Genomic DNA, 21,072 nt, shown 5'->3' on the forward strand with positions numbered 1-21,072 from the left:
AAGCAGGAGCAGATATGATACATTTTTTGATAAAATTGAATTGACATTTACAGTTATTGTCCCAAACGAATTCTTGATGGTTCTTCATTAAGTTGCGAAGGTGAGATGTTTTATCAGAAAAAGATGGAATGAATTTGGCATAATACTCGGCTAAACCGAGAAAAGACCTAAGTTGATCTTTGTTGACAGGTTCAGGTGCATTTTCAATTGCTTTGACTAAACTGAATTTGGGAGAAATGCCTTGTCTACTAATGGAATGACCCAGATAATCTTCAGAATTTTTTTCCAAATTTGCACTTTTCTTTGGTGAGAGTGAGACCGTTGTCCTGAAGGATGGAAAGAACTTTAAACAAAACTTTAAAATGTTCACGTTCGTCCTTACCAAAAACAAGGATGTCGTCCTGAAAATATAACACATTGGGTACATTCTTAAACATGTTGTGCATTACACGCTGAAACACTGAGGATGCGGACACTAACCCAAAAGGCATTCTTTTATATCGATATGCACCCTCAGTTGTAATGAACGAAGTTAAATGTCTACTATCATCATGAAGTGCAATCTGGTGATATTCCTTTTCCAGCAATCCCATCCTCGTCGCCAGTGATGTATCCGTCAAGGAGTGAGGCGGACAACAAAGAAAGATGAGATAAAGGTGATTTATTCCAGAGAAGAGATAGCGTTAACAAGAGCCCACGCCAACCGCTGCACAGGAATAACTGGAATGCCTTGGCACAGGATTCCACATTCCAATGCATGCGGCGAGGTGAGTACAGAAGGGGAAACGAGGAAGCACGAGGATACAACAGGTACCTATTCAAAAAGATGAGGCCTCAGCCCGCATACAAAACAGAGTCAGTATCGAATAAATATGAACAGTCTCTGACCTCCAAGTACAGAACCGGTGGCCAAAGAAATCAAAGTCTGATTTGTCACATTACAGCACAATAAAGGAGGACCATTGCGGGAGCAGAGATGAACCCCCATGATCCCTAGTTTAATTTCTGCATGCACGCATAGCACAAGAAATATCGGAGTAAATTATACACTGTTTTTTAGAGTATATCAACCATTCCCAGAGACCGTAGAGGTGGCGGTGAGAACTTTTAAGATGCTGGAGGGGTAACATTGTCCTACGAGCGTGTGCCTACTAGAATAAATGCTTCAACATCATGGACTCAGGGGAATTGGGATCCTCTAGTGTTGTTGTTCCACAAACAATCAGCACAATCCCATATTTGCTGGAAAGCTACAACCTCAACAAAGATGGCACCATCCAAACGGCCATCTCCATTACTCTCCTCTGGCCCAGATCCATACCAGACTGGGGTAGAGGTTACATGGAAAGCAGAGTCCCATAGAATAACTACGTATTAATGTTTTGAAGTTCAGAGGGAGGTGACTGAATATCTTTGCAGTAAAGTGGTGATCAAAACATACAACTCTAGGAGCATGCACTCCATTCTAAGGGACCCACTTCAGCCAGACATCTGTAGAAAACCTTGAGAACAGGCATTGGGTGAAAAAGAGAGAAAAGGATTTTCATCTAACATGAATCATTCTGGAAGAAAAAAACACTCATGGTGGGACTGGAGGATTTCCATTAATGAGACCATTGCTCCAGGAGGTTACAACACATCTTCATTTTGTGGGGGACCCCACATATAGATTTCTTCACAATGAAAGAGATTTGATCTAGTCCAGGTGTCAAAAACGTGGTTATGGGGAGCACAGAACATTGCTTACTGCTTGCAAAATGCCTTTGATCCCTAAAGCAGTGCGGAGGTTGTGTTATTCCAACAGGACTGTACTATTCATGGAGGTGAAATACCTGGTGTCAAACATAGCACTTCCAAGTCATGGACATGTCAATGGCCCCAAATGTAAAATATCCATTTCCGAAGACTTGTTAACCATGCTAAAGGGAAGACGTGACATTCTATTACAATTTTTAGGTATTTATTTGAGCATCTTGGCTCTTGAGGTCTCCTGAGGAGAACCTCATCCTTGATAGCTGGCCCAATCTTTGGGGGGATACATACAGCCACAAGGGCGTTTACCAGTGCCCCTATGTGGAGTTGGACTGTGTAGAAATGTCAAATAAATAAATGAAAAGTGAGCAAAGTGTGAGCACAGCTATAGAGAGAGACAAACATCTGAATCAAGTTACACAGGGAAGATGTATAACTTGGGAAATCCTCCCTGGGGAAAGCCTTGTCTAAGGACAGTTTAGCAAATGGATAGTATAGTCGTACAGATAAAGAACTGTGTAATGAAGCTCCATAGGCACCATCAAATACATGGAAGCAATGATTGTGAAGCAGACGCGGGAAGGATGCCAAGCGAAACAAGTTAGAGTTAGAACATATTATAAGGAAGAATACAGCTCATGCCCATAGAAATGAATAGGATCGTTTTGGTTGATTGATTGTCTTATGAATTAAATTATGTAGGATTTTAGAGCAAGTATAAAAAGAAAACAATGTGAGAAACACATATACTAAACAGAAAATTACTTCTCAGTAATTTTTAAATGGAGATAAAAGCAAGAAGATCAGATAAAATATTTTCCAGACAAAGAAAGAAGCTGGTTACTTTAAGGAACTCCATTGGACAGGATGAGTATGGATGAGTTTAGGTTTTCATAACATGTCTAATGTAATACCAAGTAAGTGTAATGGGAATTGTTTAATAGTTCACAATTTTAAATTCAGTTTTCAATATGATTTCACTGCCAATAGTCCAGACTGACCGTGCTTCTTCATTTCATTTCCAGCACGTGAGCAGCTGAGGCGCTCTCGACACAGCCGTACCTTTCTTGTGGAGTCGGGGATGGGCGAGCTGTGGTCGGAAATGCAGGAAGGTAAGAGGAACTTGAGGCTATTATTCAGAAAGAATATGCCTTTATTCATTAGGTTTGACTGTATACTGTTTGTCATGAAGCCTTAGCTAGTTCCTAAAGCTGGATGACTAAATGTGGAAATTTCCGTAGTAGGCACGGCCGATGCTAACCACCCCTCGATGGTCTTCATTTAAACATATCCAGCAGAGTTGCGATCAGCAGGAAACAATACATGCAATGGTGACCATTTGAAAGCATATAATAGAAAATGGCACATATGAAGATTTCTTGGGCAGAGGTCTTCAGAATCCTGGAAGGAGTAAATCAATGTAACAATGGATGTAGCTATGTTTGGCGTTGTGATTTATTATTTTTCGCATTGGTTCAGCATCATTTTTGTGAGCTGTGCTATAATTGCATAACTAATGGAGTCTTTCAAGAATGTCTTTGCCAGAGAAATATTTCCCAAGGGAATAGTCACAGATAACTAGGCTCAGTCTGTTTTCAATGAGTTTGCTGGTTTCTTGGAACTTATGGGAATCAAACACACAAGCACTTGTTGTATCATCTGTATCATCCAATGAGTAGTAGCCTTGACAAGAGATCTACCAGGGTGAGTAAACACAGTTTGCAGTTGTCCATTGTGAATGGATTAGATTGTCTTCAAGAGTTGAGAAAATTGCTGTGGACCATACCCACCATTCCCAATGCAGATACAAGCTTGTCTTTGTGGGAGGCCATGTGCTTATGTCCACATTGGTCAGACCCTAGATGGCATTATCTACCATCTCTTCACAACAGGTGAAGGAGGTTCCAGAAACAAGGAGATGTGTACATTTGAAGCTGGCTGAGTTCCATTAGTGCTGATTGCATGTCAAGGGGGGGATTTTGTCAGGGTGAAGATTACCTGGATGTGTACCTAAAAGAATCTCCAGGTTTTCGGAGCTTAATATGGTAAAACTTGTCAAGGAGTCTGCGGCCATTCTAGAAGGTGAGAAATGGTGGAATATGGATAGATTGTATATGCTCCTGGTGGAAAGTGTGTCTGTTGTATTAACTGATGTAGATTCTATTCACCTCATTATGTAGCATATTTACTAGAGAAGTGGTAGAGTGTGGCGCGAGCCTCATTGGCTTAAAGCCACGCTTGCAACGTCCGAAGCGCAGGGCTGCACGATATTTACAAGAATATGGTGCAGCCCTGCGTTTCCCCCTACGATGGCGAATAGTTAATGAGTTTAGCAGCCTAGCACCAACGCAGGCACCCTTGCACCAATATTGCAAAGGTGTTTGCATTGAGGGGAAGATTGTTTATGTGCAGGAAGGCCCCTCTTCCTGCACACAAACAATCTTTAAGTGGCGTGTTGAAACTTCATAGAAGTTGCAAAATGTTTTTTTTATTGTTTATGTGGTTTATGTGCAGGAAGAGTCACCTTCCTGCACATAAACAATCAAAGTCCTTTTGCTGTTTCTATGTGTGGTTTACAATGCAGCACACATGAAAACAGCAAAAACGAGGAAAAATTTAACATTTCTCCTTGTTGCGCCTGTTTAAGACCAGGCTTTCCCTGGTCTTAATTTTGGCACGGCCTCCTATTTACGCCACCCTTGTAAATAGGGGGCAGCGTCAAAATCAATGGGTGTTGCGGTGGAACGCCCACGTAACTCCCCTTCCCCACCCCTTTCACAGTAACTATAGCGTGAAAGTGGGCCTTATTTCACTGCTTTGTAAATAAGGTGAAGCCCCTACTGCCACAGGGACGTCAATAAAAAGTACTTTGTTGTGGCGATAGGGGCTTGTAAATATGCCCCAAAGTCTCAACTTACAGAGGTTTCAGGTGACAGTTGTATGGATATTCTAACTTCAACTGAAAGTTTTTCCCCAACTTGGCGGTCACAGAGGGAGAAAGCGACATTGGACAGCTACAGTGTTTGTGTGCGATCTATTTAGGATTGCCATCTGCTAATTCTTTGCCTTTGTCCGTACGTGTGTGGTAGCGTATGTGTGTATTTCTTTGTGTTGGTGTGTCCGTTATGTGTTGTGTTTTGGAAGTGCAGGTGTGTCTGTGTTGTGTTGATGTGTTGGGTTTTCACTGGGTCAATTGTAAATTACATTACACTGTATGTGGGGTATTGGTGTCTTTTATTCAGTATAGAAAGTAGCTCTGGAGTGGAATGTATGCTAGGTAACTAGACTCCTGGGTGGTTGGGTGAGTGACTTACTCCTGTAAAGACACTTTGATGCAGCGGTACTCCGGAAATAATTTCTAAAACCATATAATCTTTCCCTGAAGTACAAAATCATACATATACTTAACAGTGGGGCCCATAACACTGCAAGTCACTCACAAAACACTTCCATCCTACTTCATGGATCGGTGAGATTCAAAGGAGAGCTGCTGTATCATAGTGGAGTGTCTAAAACTAGAACTGGATATTTATACTATTTACACCTGCAGTTTAAATGAGTTTACCATGGTTTTCATTAACAAAACATTTATTCAGACACGCCACCACTGTGGTCGACGAATCTGCTAGTAAAAAATTAGGCGTAGGAAAACTCAAGACCAGCTTAATTCTCCATTTATCTAATTTTTATTAATTTTTATTTTTATTTTTATGTCTAAAAGATTATTCACTTTATTTATTTATTTATTCAAAACGACATTTAAAGGAATAAGAGTTTTATTTCAAACAGTTAATTTCATTTATTTTAGAAAATTCAGAAATAGACATTTTATTTAGATTTCAGAAATGCAAGTATTAGCAAAAGACAGATAGTTCCCAAAATTAATTTTCTCCTAATTTCCCTGTCTAATAACCTCATCTAGAGCTCAGTCCTCATTAAAAAAAAAATTTAAAATTATTCAGAGTCTTACATCTCAGGAAAATCAGCATACCGGCAGCATTTCGGGAGGAAATCGAAAAGGAGTTTTTTCCTCCGTAAAACCAGCACTTTTTATACCTTTTTCACCAGCTCTATCTATCTAAAAGAGTAACTTTCAACATAAATTTGAGTTCTGATTGGACAATTTGGGGTGGATGAGCATCACCTCATCATTATATTATTCAATATTTTCTTCCGTCAGCTAAATTCTAAAATGTTCATTGTTTAGGCAACGTCCGGCCTAGTCACGTTCTCAATTAGCAACTTTACTAAATCTTCTCACGTTCAGAACCATTGTGCTCATCGTTTTTGGCAGCCATCTGGACTTCCAGGCCACATCGTCCTTGAACTGCATTCACTCCAGGCACAAGCAGCTCGCATTCGAACTCGGACTTGGGCTGCGCATGCTCAGTTCATCTTTTATTCGCAGTTTAATGAAACAGTCATATTTTCACTAGGCCTCACAGGCCAGAATGGGAACTATCATAGAAACAAACACAAATAAACGTTAATTTAAGAAATCTAACCCTTCTGTTTACCTCCCCCCTTACTAAGGTTTTCCCTGTTAGTAGTTATCTAGCGAAATAAGCAACATTTAAGCGTAATATGCTCACCTGTCTTCATGTTTTGCCACAAAATACGTAAACAAAAAACACATTTATGCCGCATTTCATTATTTCAAAGCCGCTTCTTAGTTTAGGACACGACAAAATCACATAATGAGTTAATTATAATTGTAACATAAGCAAAATTTGTTCCCACGTATGTCTGTGTAGATGCAACTTTTATTCTAGGTTGATTAGTTTCAGACATCACTCAATTAGTTCAAGTTATGATTATGGAAGTATGATTTTGCAAGGGGTACACAAAAATTTGTTTTCTCAACCTTGCTCCATCAACTCCCCCCTTTGGTGATTTTATCACCAAATATCTTACAAAATTTTGCAAATTTTATCAAAACATGTTTCAAATTCTTCAGATTAGCATGGATCTATACTCTAGTATCCTTTTCTCTAGTCTCTTTAAAGATCTTTTCTCGGAATGCCTCCATTTCTATATCACCTTTTTCTCTTCCTCTCTCTCGTTTTTCTTGGATTACTTTCTTTAATGACTTTCTAACATTTCTTCTTTTTCTGTATATGCAACATAATCTTATCATTAAAATCACTAATACTATCACTGTTACTGGAATTAGTATTATGCCTATAATTGAACTACCTATTTCTTAAAACCAATGTTTAACGGCTGTAAAACTTTTACCAAGCCGTTCAAGGATACCATCAACCTCCAGTGGTTCAATTTCTCTATGCAACTCTGTAATATTTGTGATGTACTTTTTAATGTTTTGACTTTTGTCTGGAATATAGGTGCAGCAGTGCTGTACCTTCAAAATTCCACAAACTCCTCCTTCTTTTGCTAATATTATGTCAAGAGCAAGACGAATTTGCATTACCATAGTTCTCATAGCAATCATTTCGGTGTTTACCATTAAAAATCCACCGGCTGTGTCTGTTGACAAACGATCTACTATCGTTGACAATCTTCTAATTTGATTTTCATTGAAAGATATTCCCACCGCTGGTACCAGTGCTCCAAAAACATCACCTATTATTTCTATTACACTCTCTCTTTTTCTACGACTTAAAGGTTTACCTATCTCATGTATGCCATTAGTACCTCTATCTACATGAAAGATTTTAGGAAAGACCAAACCCAAGTAGCAAGTCCCATATCAATGGTCAGGTAATCTATAATCAGCCTTGTTTCCACAAATGAAATAAACACCAGGAAAACTGGATCTTTTCCCCCTTTAAATCCCCAACTCCCTAGTATTCTACAGGTATCTTTACATTGACTTGCTCCCACAAAAAAATTGTCATACACAGTATTGTCTCTCCTAATACAAAATTTCCCTAACAATGGAGTGTCTATATTTATAGCTACATTCACATTTCTTTCATCAAGGTTTTCGTCATTAAATGTCCAATATTTGGTTTTCTCATGCTTTACTTTTTCTTTACGTTGATAGGCAATTCTTCTTTCTTCTACCATATCTAGAAATGCTTTCTCTTCCACTCTCATTTTACATGTCAAATCATTTTTAAATGCGTAACCATGGCTCAATTCATCTATTTCTAAAAAGTATTCCCCCATTACTGTGGCATGCTTTTTCTTATTCAGTGCATTATCGATTTTCAATTTTGCAAAAACTTCATCCATATTAGAATAATGATATTCTAGTTTTCCTGTTTGATAAAACAGGCTTGCAATCACACTACACGTGACTCCATATGTAAGTGGAAGGTGGTGATAGGTCACCCCTTTGGAAACAGATGTAGGTAACTTTACACATACATAACAGTCACTAGCATCCATTGTTCTGACATACTCAGATAACAATCTTGAAAATATATTCTTAGTGAAATCACTAATAGAACTATCCTGATGTATTTCTGACCTATATATATGCTGCTTGTTAGACTTTGATTCCACATCTTGTTCATTTAAACTCACATTATGTTTCAGTTTGACTAAATTATCCCGAAAAGGAATGACAATAGCTAAGATTATCCATATCAATATTAGTAATCCAGTACATATCAAACTTGATCTACACCATTTTCTAAAAATAGAACATTTCGTTTTTTGCTCATTGTTAACCTTTTTTTTTTAACACGATTTTTTTCTAACAGATTTTCTTCGACCTTATGTCACCTACAAGCTTTTATTTTTCACTTACACAGTGATAACTTTTTTTTTTTCTAACAAGTTTTCTTCGCCCTTGTGTCACCTACAAGCTTTTTTTCACTTACAGTGCCCTCTCTTTTATCAGGATTTCAGGTTTTGCCTTTACCTTATCTCTTTGATCAATTACCACTTTTCTCTGTGATTCAGTTCTCTACTCACTTTTACCATTTGTCTTTGGACAGTTCAGATTCTCTTGACTGCTGTTTACTTCTTCAATTGGAGGCAGTATTATGTATGTCCACTCAGGTGATTTGTACTTCTGATTTGGTCTTCTCTCTCTTTTTGGCCTTTGGACAACTTCTATTCTTTTTCCCAATGCCTCTCTTTGACTGTTTTTTTCCTTCACTTGGTCCTCTGGCTTTCTTTCTTTGTTGAACAGTCTAAATCTCAGTCCATCATTTCCTTTAGGCCAATTATCTCCTTTACAAACTCTTTTTGTCTTTTCTCAATGAAGTTTCATCTACACTGTCGTCAGTGTCACTTTCAGTGTCTTCGACAGTTTCATTTATGACAAACTTTACAATGTCTTTCCCTTTTTCAGAGTCAGTTATCTCTTTTGACAGTTCTTTCACTCTGTTAGGAACATCTCCATAGCTGGTACTTGGAATCTCATCCTTATCGTGAGTTTTTCCTTCTTTTCCAGTGTCAGGATTTTCGTTCCTGCTTCCGAGGCTTTCAGACTGTTCTTCAGAATTTTCTTGATCACCTTTGCTTTGCTCAGTGTCCTTACTGGTGTTATTCTCTACCAATTCTCGATCTTCAGATTGATCTTCAGAATTCGGTACTTCAACAATTTCTCCCTCTCCTTCAGACGCAGAGCTAGCATCTGATACTTCCAGATATCGATGTTCCTGTCGATCTTCAGTATCTGGACTTCTCTCTGGTTCACCTACAGAGTCAGAATCAGTTGTGCTTTCACCTTCTTCGTTTGGATTTTCAGGTTCAGGTACACGGATAGTATGACTTGCGTGCACCCATCTTTTTACTCCGGCACACTTAACTGCAGTGGTGCTAACCAATATGACCAACGAGGCACCAAACAGTTTCTCCTGCGGTGTACCTTTATGCGGACCCAGTCCCCAGGAACTAGATCATGAGCTTGATCTTTCTCTTTTGTGTTCGATTCAGTTCCCACCTAATGGAACAGAGAAGTCACCACGTCAGACAGGTTTTTGCAGTAATCCAGTATGATGTCATCATTAATAGTCAACAACGTATCAACTGGTACAAATGCCTGTCTCATCACCCTGCCCATTAAGATCTCATGTGGACTCAGTCCAGTTTTTCTGTCAGGTATGCTTCTTAAGGTCATCATGTCTGCCTTCAGTGTGGAGTGGCATCTTTTCACTATCCCTTTACGTCCCGCTGAAGCACAATGGAGGGAGAATACTTTAGATCAAGGCTGTAAATTTGCTAAACTTGTGTTAAGTGTTTTAATGTACTCCTCTAACCCCTGGCGAGCTAGCTACCTTTTTGGAATTAATTGGCCTCAGAGTTCTACAATCATGTGGAGCTGAGGACGAACAAAGTAATTTCTCCCTATTTTTTTAAAGATCTTGCGTCAGCGAGCGCACGTTTATTATGAATATTTTAAAGGAAAGTGTGGAAAGAACAGAGGAATAAAGAATACAGGGAAACTATTTAATCTGAATGATATGTATGCCTCGCCCTGGAAATATTGTGTGAAAGATTCCCATCTCTGCTGCCTGAGAAAAACACCAGCCATTCTGTTTCCACGTCGCTGCAGCCAATCAACATTAGATCATGTTTTCCTTTCCTGTTGTACAAAAATCTAGAAATACCGACTGAAAACAGCACAATGTGGTATTGTGAGCTGAGGAGGCTTCGACATTTAGGAGTAAGCACATGTGAGATGTGATATGTGAGGAGGGGGGGCTCTTAGGAGAAGCTGAGGGACATGGAGGGATGTAGGGACAGAGAAAGTAAAGAAAAGGCAGAGAGGGGGAGAGCAGAAAATATGAGAGAGACGGTATAAATGGAGACAAAGAAAGAAATAAACATAGATATGGAGAGAAGCTGGCAAGTAAAATAGAAAAAGGAGACAGTGAGAATCAGGTGCATACGAAGGGAGAAAGAGGTCTGTTTAGGCCATTAAAAAGACAGATTATTTTTTATATATTCACATATTTATCTACTTTAATTATTCATGTACTTATTTTATTTCTTTTTGGTGTTTTCATAGCCGGCTTGCCAACCGCCTAATTTCCAGTTCAAGTTTCCAAATTAGCCAGCACTCGAGTTAGCATAATGTGATTGAACAATGGTTAAAGAGAGTAAACGGTTATCCAATAGAAAGCCTCTTTATAATTCATTCTTCTATGACTACTGGTTTGCAGGTCATTTGACTGTTGGGGGGGTGGCCATTTACATGGGTGTGGTTCAGTGGGTTGGTGGGTGTGTGATCAATCTCGCAGATCGGTGGCTAATGTAGTTGGTGGTTGTCTGTTTGGCTGAGGAGTATCTATGGATGTGGTATGTGTTTGATAGGTATATGGTCAGTCCCTCTAACATGTGCCTGCAAGGAGGCAGGTGGTTTACATGTGGTTGTTTCTGCTGGTTCATAGCTATAGAATGAGTGGTTGGTTGGTGCGGGCGGTCAGTTCCAGTGGTAAGTGGCTATGGAGGGAACGGTTGGTTGGTGGATGAGTGGTCAGTTCTGCTGATTGGTTGCTATGGACAGGATGGCTGTTTAATGTTTATGTTCCACAGGTATGTAGCGACAAAAGGTTGGTTGGTGATGGGTCTGTGGTCTGTTCTGCTGAAAGGTTGCAGCTAGAGGTCAATAGAGGTGCATGTTGAGCCCACTTCCACTGGGCTCTGCGTTTTTATTTACGTTCTACTTTGTAACATCATTAGACTCCAAGGTCTTTCGTTGGTTCTTTCTCCAGTATGTGCATGTCCCTAGTCCCGGCTGCGTGTCGGGAGTGGTCGGATTACGCGTAGGACTGCTCCTCTGGATCCAAAACTATAGATAGATTGAAGTGCAGGAGCTTGAGGTAAAGGACACACTAGCCGTGCCTAGGAAGGCTTTGGAAACGCTGGATAGATATTTTTATTTTTTATTGTGTCATAACATATTTGAATTCTTACAACATTATTTATAAAACAGTAAAGTAAAAGACAAGGCAACCCAGATTATGAGCAGTTGACAACTAGAACAATACAGTATTAAAGAAGCACAAATCCAGATCCCACTCACACCTGCCGTAGTGTCGTGATTGCGCGCCTGTACTGACACCACTTCCGTGGACCACGCTAGAGTGCTTAGCTGAAGGGCTGGGGCGGGACTATGCAGCGTGCCATGTTGTCCGCCACGGCTCTACACTAGAAAGCACAATGTTGCGAAGATTCTACAGCTCAGAGCTGAATCCTGTAACATTATTATTGTTAACATTTAAGTCTAATAAACATTACAGTACATATAAACTCATAAGGCACCAACAGATGTACAAAAGTGAAAGCGAAAGTAACAATTCTTTATAATATTTAAAGTTCTTTAAGATTTCTCCTGCCTGCTAATGGGATCACTGGTGAGTACAGCTGGAAGCAAATCTCATTGCAGCCTCAATCCATCGGATAAAGTTTACATTAAACTATGGCTATAGGATTCTTCTGTGTGAACTTGTATACCTAACGCACAAGAACAAGACATGAGATAAAGACATATTGCCAAACTCACCAGACAAAGAAAGATTGCCCTAAATTCCACTTCTACTGTTCGTGCTTGGATCGCCACTCTTCAGGCTGGGACAGAGGGCGAGATGAATTTTAAGCAATTTTAATTTAACCAAGAGTCCAGGGATGGATCCAAGCACTGACCCCTACAAAAGTTGTATATGAACATAAATTCAATCCAATTATGTTTTAGCTGTGGCGTAATTCAGGTTGGCTAACCTGGCGTTAACAAAGGCAATCTTGTTTAAAAACGACTTATTGATGTCAGTATCGAAAGTGGAGCACATTGTAGGAGAGTTTATTTAATTCTTTAGTAGGGCTTATTAATCAAAACACTATAGGGATTAGGAATATGGACCTGATTATGGTAACAGAGCGCACAGTGTATGCGACCAGGGGAAGCCCGCGTAAATGGAATAAAATCTGGGCACCTTGGAATACTTTCAGGGGAGATATATGCGAATTGCTGCCAGAGGACAACTTGGATAGTTCAGATGACGAAGATGGAGAGATCTAGCGATACAATGCATAGATGGACCTGAACAATCAGTTGAAAAGTGTAATATATGACTAATGTCTTGAGAATTGTCCGACTGCCTAAGTTTTGCTGATGGAAAGTGATATTAATGTATGATTATTGTCATAACTGCCACTGTTTTATTCAATAAAAACATTTTAAAAAAACAAACCACTATAGGGATATATTCGGATCACCACCAATCGAAAGTTTGATAAAACATGCTCCTTATATGAGCAGTGCAGCATGAGCGAAAGGTTGGACAAAAAGAGTATAGATTGCATTGCACCAATTGATTTTAAGGATAAGAGATCCATGTCCACACATAAAGATTACATATCTCTGCTATTTGGAAGTGCAAAATCCCTTTATTGGTTCTGGCTTCCTGTTGGAGGCCTGTAGCTTAGAATATATTACAAATACTTAGAGTGGGTTTTGGGTCAGCCCCTTGCTCATGATGGCTTTGTTATATCTCTCCTTTACCTGCTGGAGATTAGATGTCTTTCCTCCTTATTCTATCACCTTCCTCTTGTCGCACATGTTAATTTTTCTCCACTTATCACACTTTTGGCAGGCAGCCATTTTGAAGTGATTTTTGGAAATCCTTTGATGAAAACCCCATGCATGAGCACGCGTGTATGGTGACCATCTTCAAATGGCTTTTGATTTTACCAAACTCCATTCTAAGATGGCTCGTGTGGTTGCGCACTCATCCATGGCAGCCATCTCTGCACAGAATTTATAAAAAATTAAATAAAAGGCATTCAACATGTGCAGTGTTCATCTTTGAATGGCAATTTTTTTTATACTACAGAACGCTTTCAAAGATGGCTGCTGTGAATGCACACTCATCGGTGGTGACCATCCTTGAATGTATTTTATATCATTTAAGCAAATCCCATTCAAAGATGGCAACCACTGAAAACGCTCATTGGCAGCTGCCCACTAAGATAACAAGCATTGGCATAGCCAATAGGTCTCGCCATTGGGACCTTATAAGTGTTTTAGCCATGAATAGAGGAAGGTTGTGTGGCTAAAATCTTACTTACAGTAAAATCACCAGTAGCCTTTATTTACCTAATTGGAAGACGAACCAAAATAATTTTGTGCACCAGGGTGTGGATTCACAGATGAGTGGGGATTCATTATGTTTATGACAAAGTAACAGTAATTAAGGCTGTGAATAGATAAAAACTACATTTAAAGACCCCAATAATCTAGGAAAAACTTGGTGTCATTTTTGTTTTTTATACATTTAACTATTATGATTATATTTGGAGCACTTAGCCAAATATATTAAATTATTGTCGCACCCAAACTATTCTGGTTGGTTGCGCTCCAAACTATATTCTTGGAACCTCTGAAGAGGAAACAATAATGGTTCCTTTCGTAAGTCCTTTATTTTGAGGTTTAGCCTAGAGACCTCTTCAACTTTATCGACAGCCTAATGTTTTCCAAATAACAAGTAATAAAATGTCTAGATGTATGCATAAATACAAGGGCTTTTGGCCAGTCCCTCTTTTTTCTTTGCTCTGATTAAGTAGCATTCACAAGTTGCTTCAATGCACTGCAGCTTACAGCATGGGGAAATTAATCAGTCTGCGTCAACTAGTGAGTGTCTTGCACTATGGGTGATGCCATTTTTCCCTAATCACATGCACTGCCGTCAGAGAAGGAATTCACTCGATTGGCAAGACTAACGTGCCGGAGTTGCTGGGCCACCCCTATATATTTATATTTTTTATATTCTTGCAAAAAAATGACGTTTGCGTAGTGCATGTGGTTGCCAATTATTTAATTGCATGTTTCTGCAAGAGAGAGTGAGAGGAATAGATGAGAGTGAAAGAAAGAGAGCACGAGAATCTCTGCAGCATTAGGGCACAGTTGTGTATTGATGCCACTTGTTTACGTAAACTTAGTGTTAAGTAGGTCCCACTTCTAATAAAGTGCAGTTTGGAGATCGCTCCTTCGCCACACTGTTTGTAGGTGTTGGGGTTTGTCTTCTCATGACAAGGCTTGCACCATAGCTGACAGTTCAGCACAAGCTGGTCTGTTGAACAGTGTATTTTCCTATGTCCATCTTTCAAGGCCTTTTAATGGATTGCATTTGCCTCTAATGAAAATGAGAGCTATGTAATTAGAGCCTATAAAAATCTGGCGAACACGTACGCTTGAAAACCTATCATCTTGTAGTCATGGGTTGTATAAGCCAACAAAGTAAAGAAAATAAACCTGAATGCTAGAATAGATTATGTAAATACAACGAAAACATGTATGATCTGCACACGTATTTTGCAGGTTCACATATCGCACATACCAGTACCAGCCAGGGACGCGCCCTGCCTGAAGAAGCTTTTCGGGAACTTTAAAAAAAAAAAAAAGAAGCAGCATCCCGCGAGTGGTGCACGCGGGAGAGCAAGCACTAGGACAAATGTTTTGAATTATTGTGCCCTTGTCTGGGCACGATAATTCAAAACATGTGGCGCCCGTGCATGTAACCGCAAGCAATAGGCCACGCTTGTGTGGTGAGCTGTTCAAAGCCCCTTACAATAAGTCTCGCGGAGCAGCGCATGCGCGCTTCTAGGCGAGACCAAAAAAGGAACTAGGCAAAGTCAGTAGTCTTCACAAGCCAGAACTGTTGGCTTTGCCAATGACTGTTAACACATGCTCTCCAAATATTCATAGTTAGGTTGTGAGTCTAAGATAGTGGCATGATAAGCTTGCAGTGCCAAATCGAGTCCTCTCATAGTTTTCGCACCATTAATAGAGAAGTCTGGATAGCAATTTGCATGTGTGTAAATGTAAGCAAAGATAGTACTCACCACCTTCTTTTAAAGAGAACAGCAAAAAAAGAGAAAGAGGGAAGCTTCCTGGACTGTATCTCAAGGTTCTCCGGAGTATAATATCTTCCGGCAGGACAGAGCTAAGGGTAGGGGAGGCGGAGTCGCGGTTGTGGTGAAAAAGTGCGTCTCCTGCTCAGTGCTTCCCTTGAACTCCATCGGGAATGCCGAGTCGCTCGCCTTTATGCTCAGACTGTCCCCGGGTCAGGCCATGAAGGGGTTACTGGTCTATAGACCACCAGGCCCTGTGGGTTCCTTTTTGGAGGATCTGCAGACAGCCGTCTCGGAGTTGGCGCTGACCTCACAGCACTGTATTGTGGCCGGTGATTTCAATATCCACCTTGATGTGGCAGACGACCCTGATGCGGTCAAACTGCTGGATGTTACATCTCCGCTTGGCCTTTTACCGTGCGTGTCAGGGCCAACACATGAGAAGGGGCATACCCTGGATCAGGTGTTTTCGTCTGTGCCACTCACGGAGGTTGATACCCTGCAGATGCTCTGGACTGACCACTGGTTGATCAGTTTTTCGGTGTTGGAATGTGCGCACTCGGATCACAGAGCGCCTACTGTGCTCAGACCGGCCTCGAGAGCGCTGCATAGAGTGACACCCGATATGTTAGAGCAGGCGCTGCTGGATCACCCTTGTCATCTTTCGGGCGATTTGGACAGCGACACGGAGACTATGCAGCGATGGCTCACCGATAGGCTTGACGATCTTGCCCCTAGGATAGCCCCCCGGTCCACGGTGGCACGGCAATCTGCACCGTGGTTCACGGAGGCGCTCCGTTTGGCTCGGAGCCAGTGCAAGGTGGCCGAGAGGGCCTGGCGCCTTCTGTATGATGGGGAGGCCAAAATCGCTTATAAGGCGGCGGTGAAGGCCTACCATCGGGACATCCTTGGTGCCAAGAGGGACTATCTGGCTAGGAGGATCGAGGCATCTGCGAACTCCTGTAAGGAGATCTTTAATATTGTGAAGGAGTTTACGACCCCCAGCTCCCATCCGCCTCCACCAGTTTCGGCGGATGCTTGGGCGTGTGATCTTGCTGGTTTCTTCACAAATAAGATCAAGGATATTCAGGCTACCTTCGTGGAGGGACCGGACGGAAGCAGCGCTGTGAGGGCAGTCCGCAGTCTTCCGCATACATCTGCGGCGGTGCTGTCCGATTTCCCTGCTGTTTCCAGCGATGTCTCCCGGACTGTGCTGGCCAATCTCAAATCCGGTTCGCCACTGGACCCCTGCCCTGCCAAATTTTTGGCCGGGATGGCGGCAGTGGTGAATCCACTGGTCAACTCCATCCTCAATGCCTCCCTGAGGGAGGGTAGGGTCCCCAGTTCTTGGAAAAGAGCAATGGTGATCCCCCTCCTAAAAAAAACGGGTCTTGACACCGAGGCTTTGGCGAACTACAGGCCCATCTCGCTTCTACCAGCGCTGGCGAAGATAACGGAATAACATGCCCACGGTGTCCTGTCGAGCTTTTTGGAAGCTAATAATCTGCTCCATCCATCTCAATCGGGTTTCCGTCCTAATTTTAGTACGGAATCGGCTCTGTTGGAGGTGACTGAGATCATCAGGGAGACCCTGGATGTCGGCGGTAGAGCCATGCTGGTCATGTTAGACCTTTCGGCGGCCTTCGACACCGTCCCCCACAAGGCGCTTTTAGCTAGGCTTTATGACATCGGCCTTAGGGGGACGGTGCTCAGGTGGTTTACTTCTTTTCTTGAAGGCCGCCGCCAGACGGTCTGGGTCTCCCAGAGTTCCGCCGAGATGTCGCCATTGGGAGTTGGGGTTCCACAGGGCTCTGTGTTGAGCCCCACGTTATTTAACATCTTTATGTCCCCTTTGGCGGCCTTGGTGGAGGCTTACGGGGCCCAGATCGTCTCTTATGCCGACGACACGCAACTCCTCTTCACATGCGGGAAAGACCAAGAGTTTGATGGAGAGAGAATCCGGGACTGTCTTGCATTGGTCTTCGACTGGTTCCAGCGGAACAGTCTGAGGGCCAATTCGGGCAAGTCTGAGATTTTATTTTTCGGTTGCGTTGCCGATCCGGAGTGGCAGCATTGGTGGCCGTCCGACATGAACCCTCCGGCACAGTCTTCCTTGGTGGCCAAAAATTTGGGCGTCAGGTTAGACAACCAGCTGTCGCTACGTAGTCATATTCTTGGCCTGGCCGGCACCTGCTACGGAAACCTGAAGATGCTCCGCAAATTTTTGCCCTTGCTGTCTGAGGAGCACAGGAGGATTACTGTGCAGGCTCTTGTCGGTTCAAGGCTAGACTATGCCAATGCTCTCTTTCTTGGCCTCCCTGATTACCTGGTCCAGCGCCTTCAGGTGGTGCAGAACTCTGCTGCCCGGGCGATTTTCGGCCTAGGCAGACGAGCTCGAGCTTCCGGGTTGCTTCAGACGTTGCACTGGCTCCCCATCAGGAAGCGGATCCAGTTTAAAACCCTGACCCTGATGCATAAAGCTTTGCATGGATCAGGGGCCGGATATCTGCAGCGGAGACTGACTTTCTATCATCCAGTCCGTTCTCTTCGCTCGGAATCCCTCTTTAAAGCTATGGTCCCGCGGGTGAGGAAGGCTCGTGCTGGAGGGCGGTCTTTTAGTTGCAGAGCTCCCCAGCTTTGGAATCTGCTTCCACTCCCGCTCCGCAGCACTGCCAATTTACTCCAGTTTAGGAAGGGCCTGAAGACCTGGCTTTTTAATTCTTAGTCTGTTTTATTGTCTACTGTTTTTATTATTTTTCTCTGTTGTCTTCCGTTTTTAGCTGTGTTGTGTTATTCTGAGCTGCTGGTGGAAAGCGTCGGGACACTCTTACCGAGTAGCCGTACGCTATATAAAAACTACATAACATGACATAACATAACATAACATTTAAAGGATTCAAATGCTATAAATGAGTCTACGATACAGTAGTAGGAATACATGAGTAGGTAAGTGGATGTGGGATAGGTGAAAGTATTCCACAAGTGCAGCACGCACAGAGGAAGTAAATGTGCTTTTGACTTTGGGGCATTGGTAACCCTACAGGTGTTCAGAAAGGAAGCACTTCTACATGAGTGGGTCATCTAACCTGGTCATTCACGACCTACAAAGGCTGTAGAGTTTGCCACTCAGAGGTCTGTGATGTAGGCACACCTCACTGATGAACCAGGAGAAATGAACAGTTTAGAACTGCAATATGATGAGTCTCATTGATGAACCAAGAGAAATGAAGAGTTTAGGGCTCCAAGAGAGATGTGTCTCACTGATGAACCAGGAGAAATAAAGAATTTAGGACTATAAGAGAGAGGTGTCTCACTGATGAACCAGGAGAAATAAAGAATTTAGGACTATAAGACACCGCCACCTTCCCGGAGAGCTGGAAGCACGCCGAACTCAGCGCTCTACTAAAGAAGCCATCAGCCGACCCCACCGACCTCAAGAATTACCGCCCCATCTCGCTGCTCCCGTTTCCTGCAAAAGTCATCGAGAAGACCGTCAACAAGCAGCTGGCCGCCTTCCTCGAGACGAACGGATCACTCGACCCCTCGCAGTCTGGCTTCCGGGCCAACCACAGCACCGAGACCGCCCTGATCGCAGTGACCGATGACATCCGAGCCCTGCTCGACAACGGAGAAACAGCGGCCCTCATCCTCCTAGACCTCTCCGCGGCCTTCGACACTGTCTGCCACCGCACCCTAGTGCAGCGCCTCAGCAACGTCAGAATCCAGGAGAAGGCATTGGAGTGGATCATCTCCTTCCTCGCCGGAAGGACACAGAGAGTCCGCCTCCCCCCGTTCAGATCAGAAGCCACCGAAGTCATCTGCGGCGTCCCTCAAGGCTCCTCGCTCAGCCCAACCCTCTTCAACGTCTACATGAGCCCCCTCGCAGCCATCGCACGCCAGCACAACCTCAACATCATCTCCTATGCCGACGACACCCAGCTGATCCTCTCCCTCACCAACGACCCCGCCACCGCCAGAGCCAACCTTCACGAAGGGATGAAAGAGGTAGCCGAATGGATGAAGAACAGCCGCCTGAAACTGAACTCGGACAAGACGGAAGTCCTCATCCTGGGATCTTCACCCTCCGCCTGGGACGACTCCTGGTGGCCCTCCGCCCTAGGCAACGCACCCAAACCAACAGACCACGCACGCAACCTGTGCTTCATCCTGGACTCCTCCCTCTCAATGACTGGACAAGTCAACGCCGTCTCCTCGTCGTGCTTCAACATCCTGCGCATGCTACGTAAGATCTTCCGGTGGATCCCCACCGAGACAAGGAAGACGGTCACCCAGGCCCTCGTCTCCAGCCGTCTGGACTACGGCAACGCATTCTACGCCGGAACCACCACCAAATTCCAGAGGAGACTCCAGCGGATCCAGAACGCCTCAGCACGACTCATCCTGGACATCCCCCGTCGCAACCACATCTCCAGACACCTGAAAGACCTGCACTGGCTCCCGGTCAACAAGAGAATCACCTTCCGCCTCCTCACCCACGCACACAAAGCCCTACACAACGAAGGCCCAGGATACCTCAACAACCGCCTCAACTTCTACGCTCCCAAACGCCAGCTTCGATCGACCGGCCTCGGCCTCGCCACCGTCCCCCGCATCCGAAGAGCCACCACAGGGGGAAGGTCCTTCTCCTACCTCGCCGCCAAGACCTGGAACTCCCTCCCGACCCACCTCCGCCTGACCCAGGACCACCTCGCCTTCAGGAAGCAGCTCAAGACCTGGCAGTTCGAGCAGTAGCGGACCCCCCCCCTGGCGCCTTGAGACCCCCCGGGTGAGTAGTGCGCTATATAAATGCTTTGATTGATTGATTGATAAGAGAGAGGTGTCTCACTGATGAACCAAGAGAAATAAAGAATTTAGGACTATAAGAGAGAGGTGTCTCACTGATGAACCAGGAGAAATTCAGGGGCTTATTTACCAGCCTCTTGCGCCACTTTCACGTCATTTTTAACATGGGAAAAGTGATGCAAAAGTGGCGCAAGGTGCTTGTAAATAAGCCCCTCAGAGTTTAGGACTCGGAGAGAAATATGTCTTGCTGATGAACCAGGAGAAATGAAGAGTTTAGGACAGCAAGAGAGATGTGTCTCACTGATGAACCAGGAGAAATGAAGAGTTTAGGACAGCAAGAGAGATGTGTCTCACTGATGAACCAGAAGAAATGAAGAGTTTAGGACTCCAAGAGAGATGTGTCTCACAGATGAACCAGGAGAAATGAAGAGTTTAGGACTCCAAGAGAGATGTGTCTCACAGATGAACCAGGAGAAATGAAGAGTTTAGGACTCCAAGAGAGATGTGTCTCACCGATGAACCAGGAGAAATGAAGAGTTTAGGACTCCAAGAGAGATGTGTCTCACAGATGAACCAGAAGAAATGAAGAGTTTAGGACTCCAAGAGAGATGTGTCTCACAGATGAACCAGGAGAAATGAAGAGTTTAGGACTCCAAGAGAGATGTGTCTCACAGATGAACCAGGAGAAATGAAGAGTTTAGGACTCCAAGAGAGATGTGTCTCACAGATGAACCAGGAGAAATGAAG

General features: G+C 43.2%; 1 protein-coding gene across 1 annotated transcript in view; it reads left to right on the forward strand.

Moving 5' to 3' along the window:
• HSPA12B (heat shock protein family A (Hsp70) member 12B) overlaps nt 1–21,072 on the forward strand; it is a 220,093-nt gene that overhangs the window by 126,215 nt on the left and 72,806 nt on the right. The window contains exon 8 of the mRNA XM_078674545.1: nt 2,778–2,864. Within this exon, the coding sequence (XP_078530671.1) occupies nt 2,778–2,864 (87 nt within the window). The remainder of the gene's footprint in view (nt 1–2,777; nt 2,865–21,072) is intronic.

Source organism: Lissotriton helveticus, chromosome 2_1 (genome assembly GCF_964261635.1).
Source record: "Lissotriton helveticus chromosome 2_1, aLisHel1.1, whole genome shotgun sequence".
NCBI lineage: Eukaryota > Metazoa > Chordata > Amphibia > Caudata > Salamandridae > Lissotriton > Lissotriton helveticus.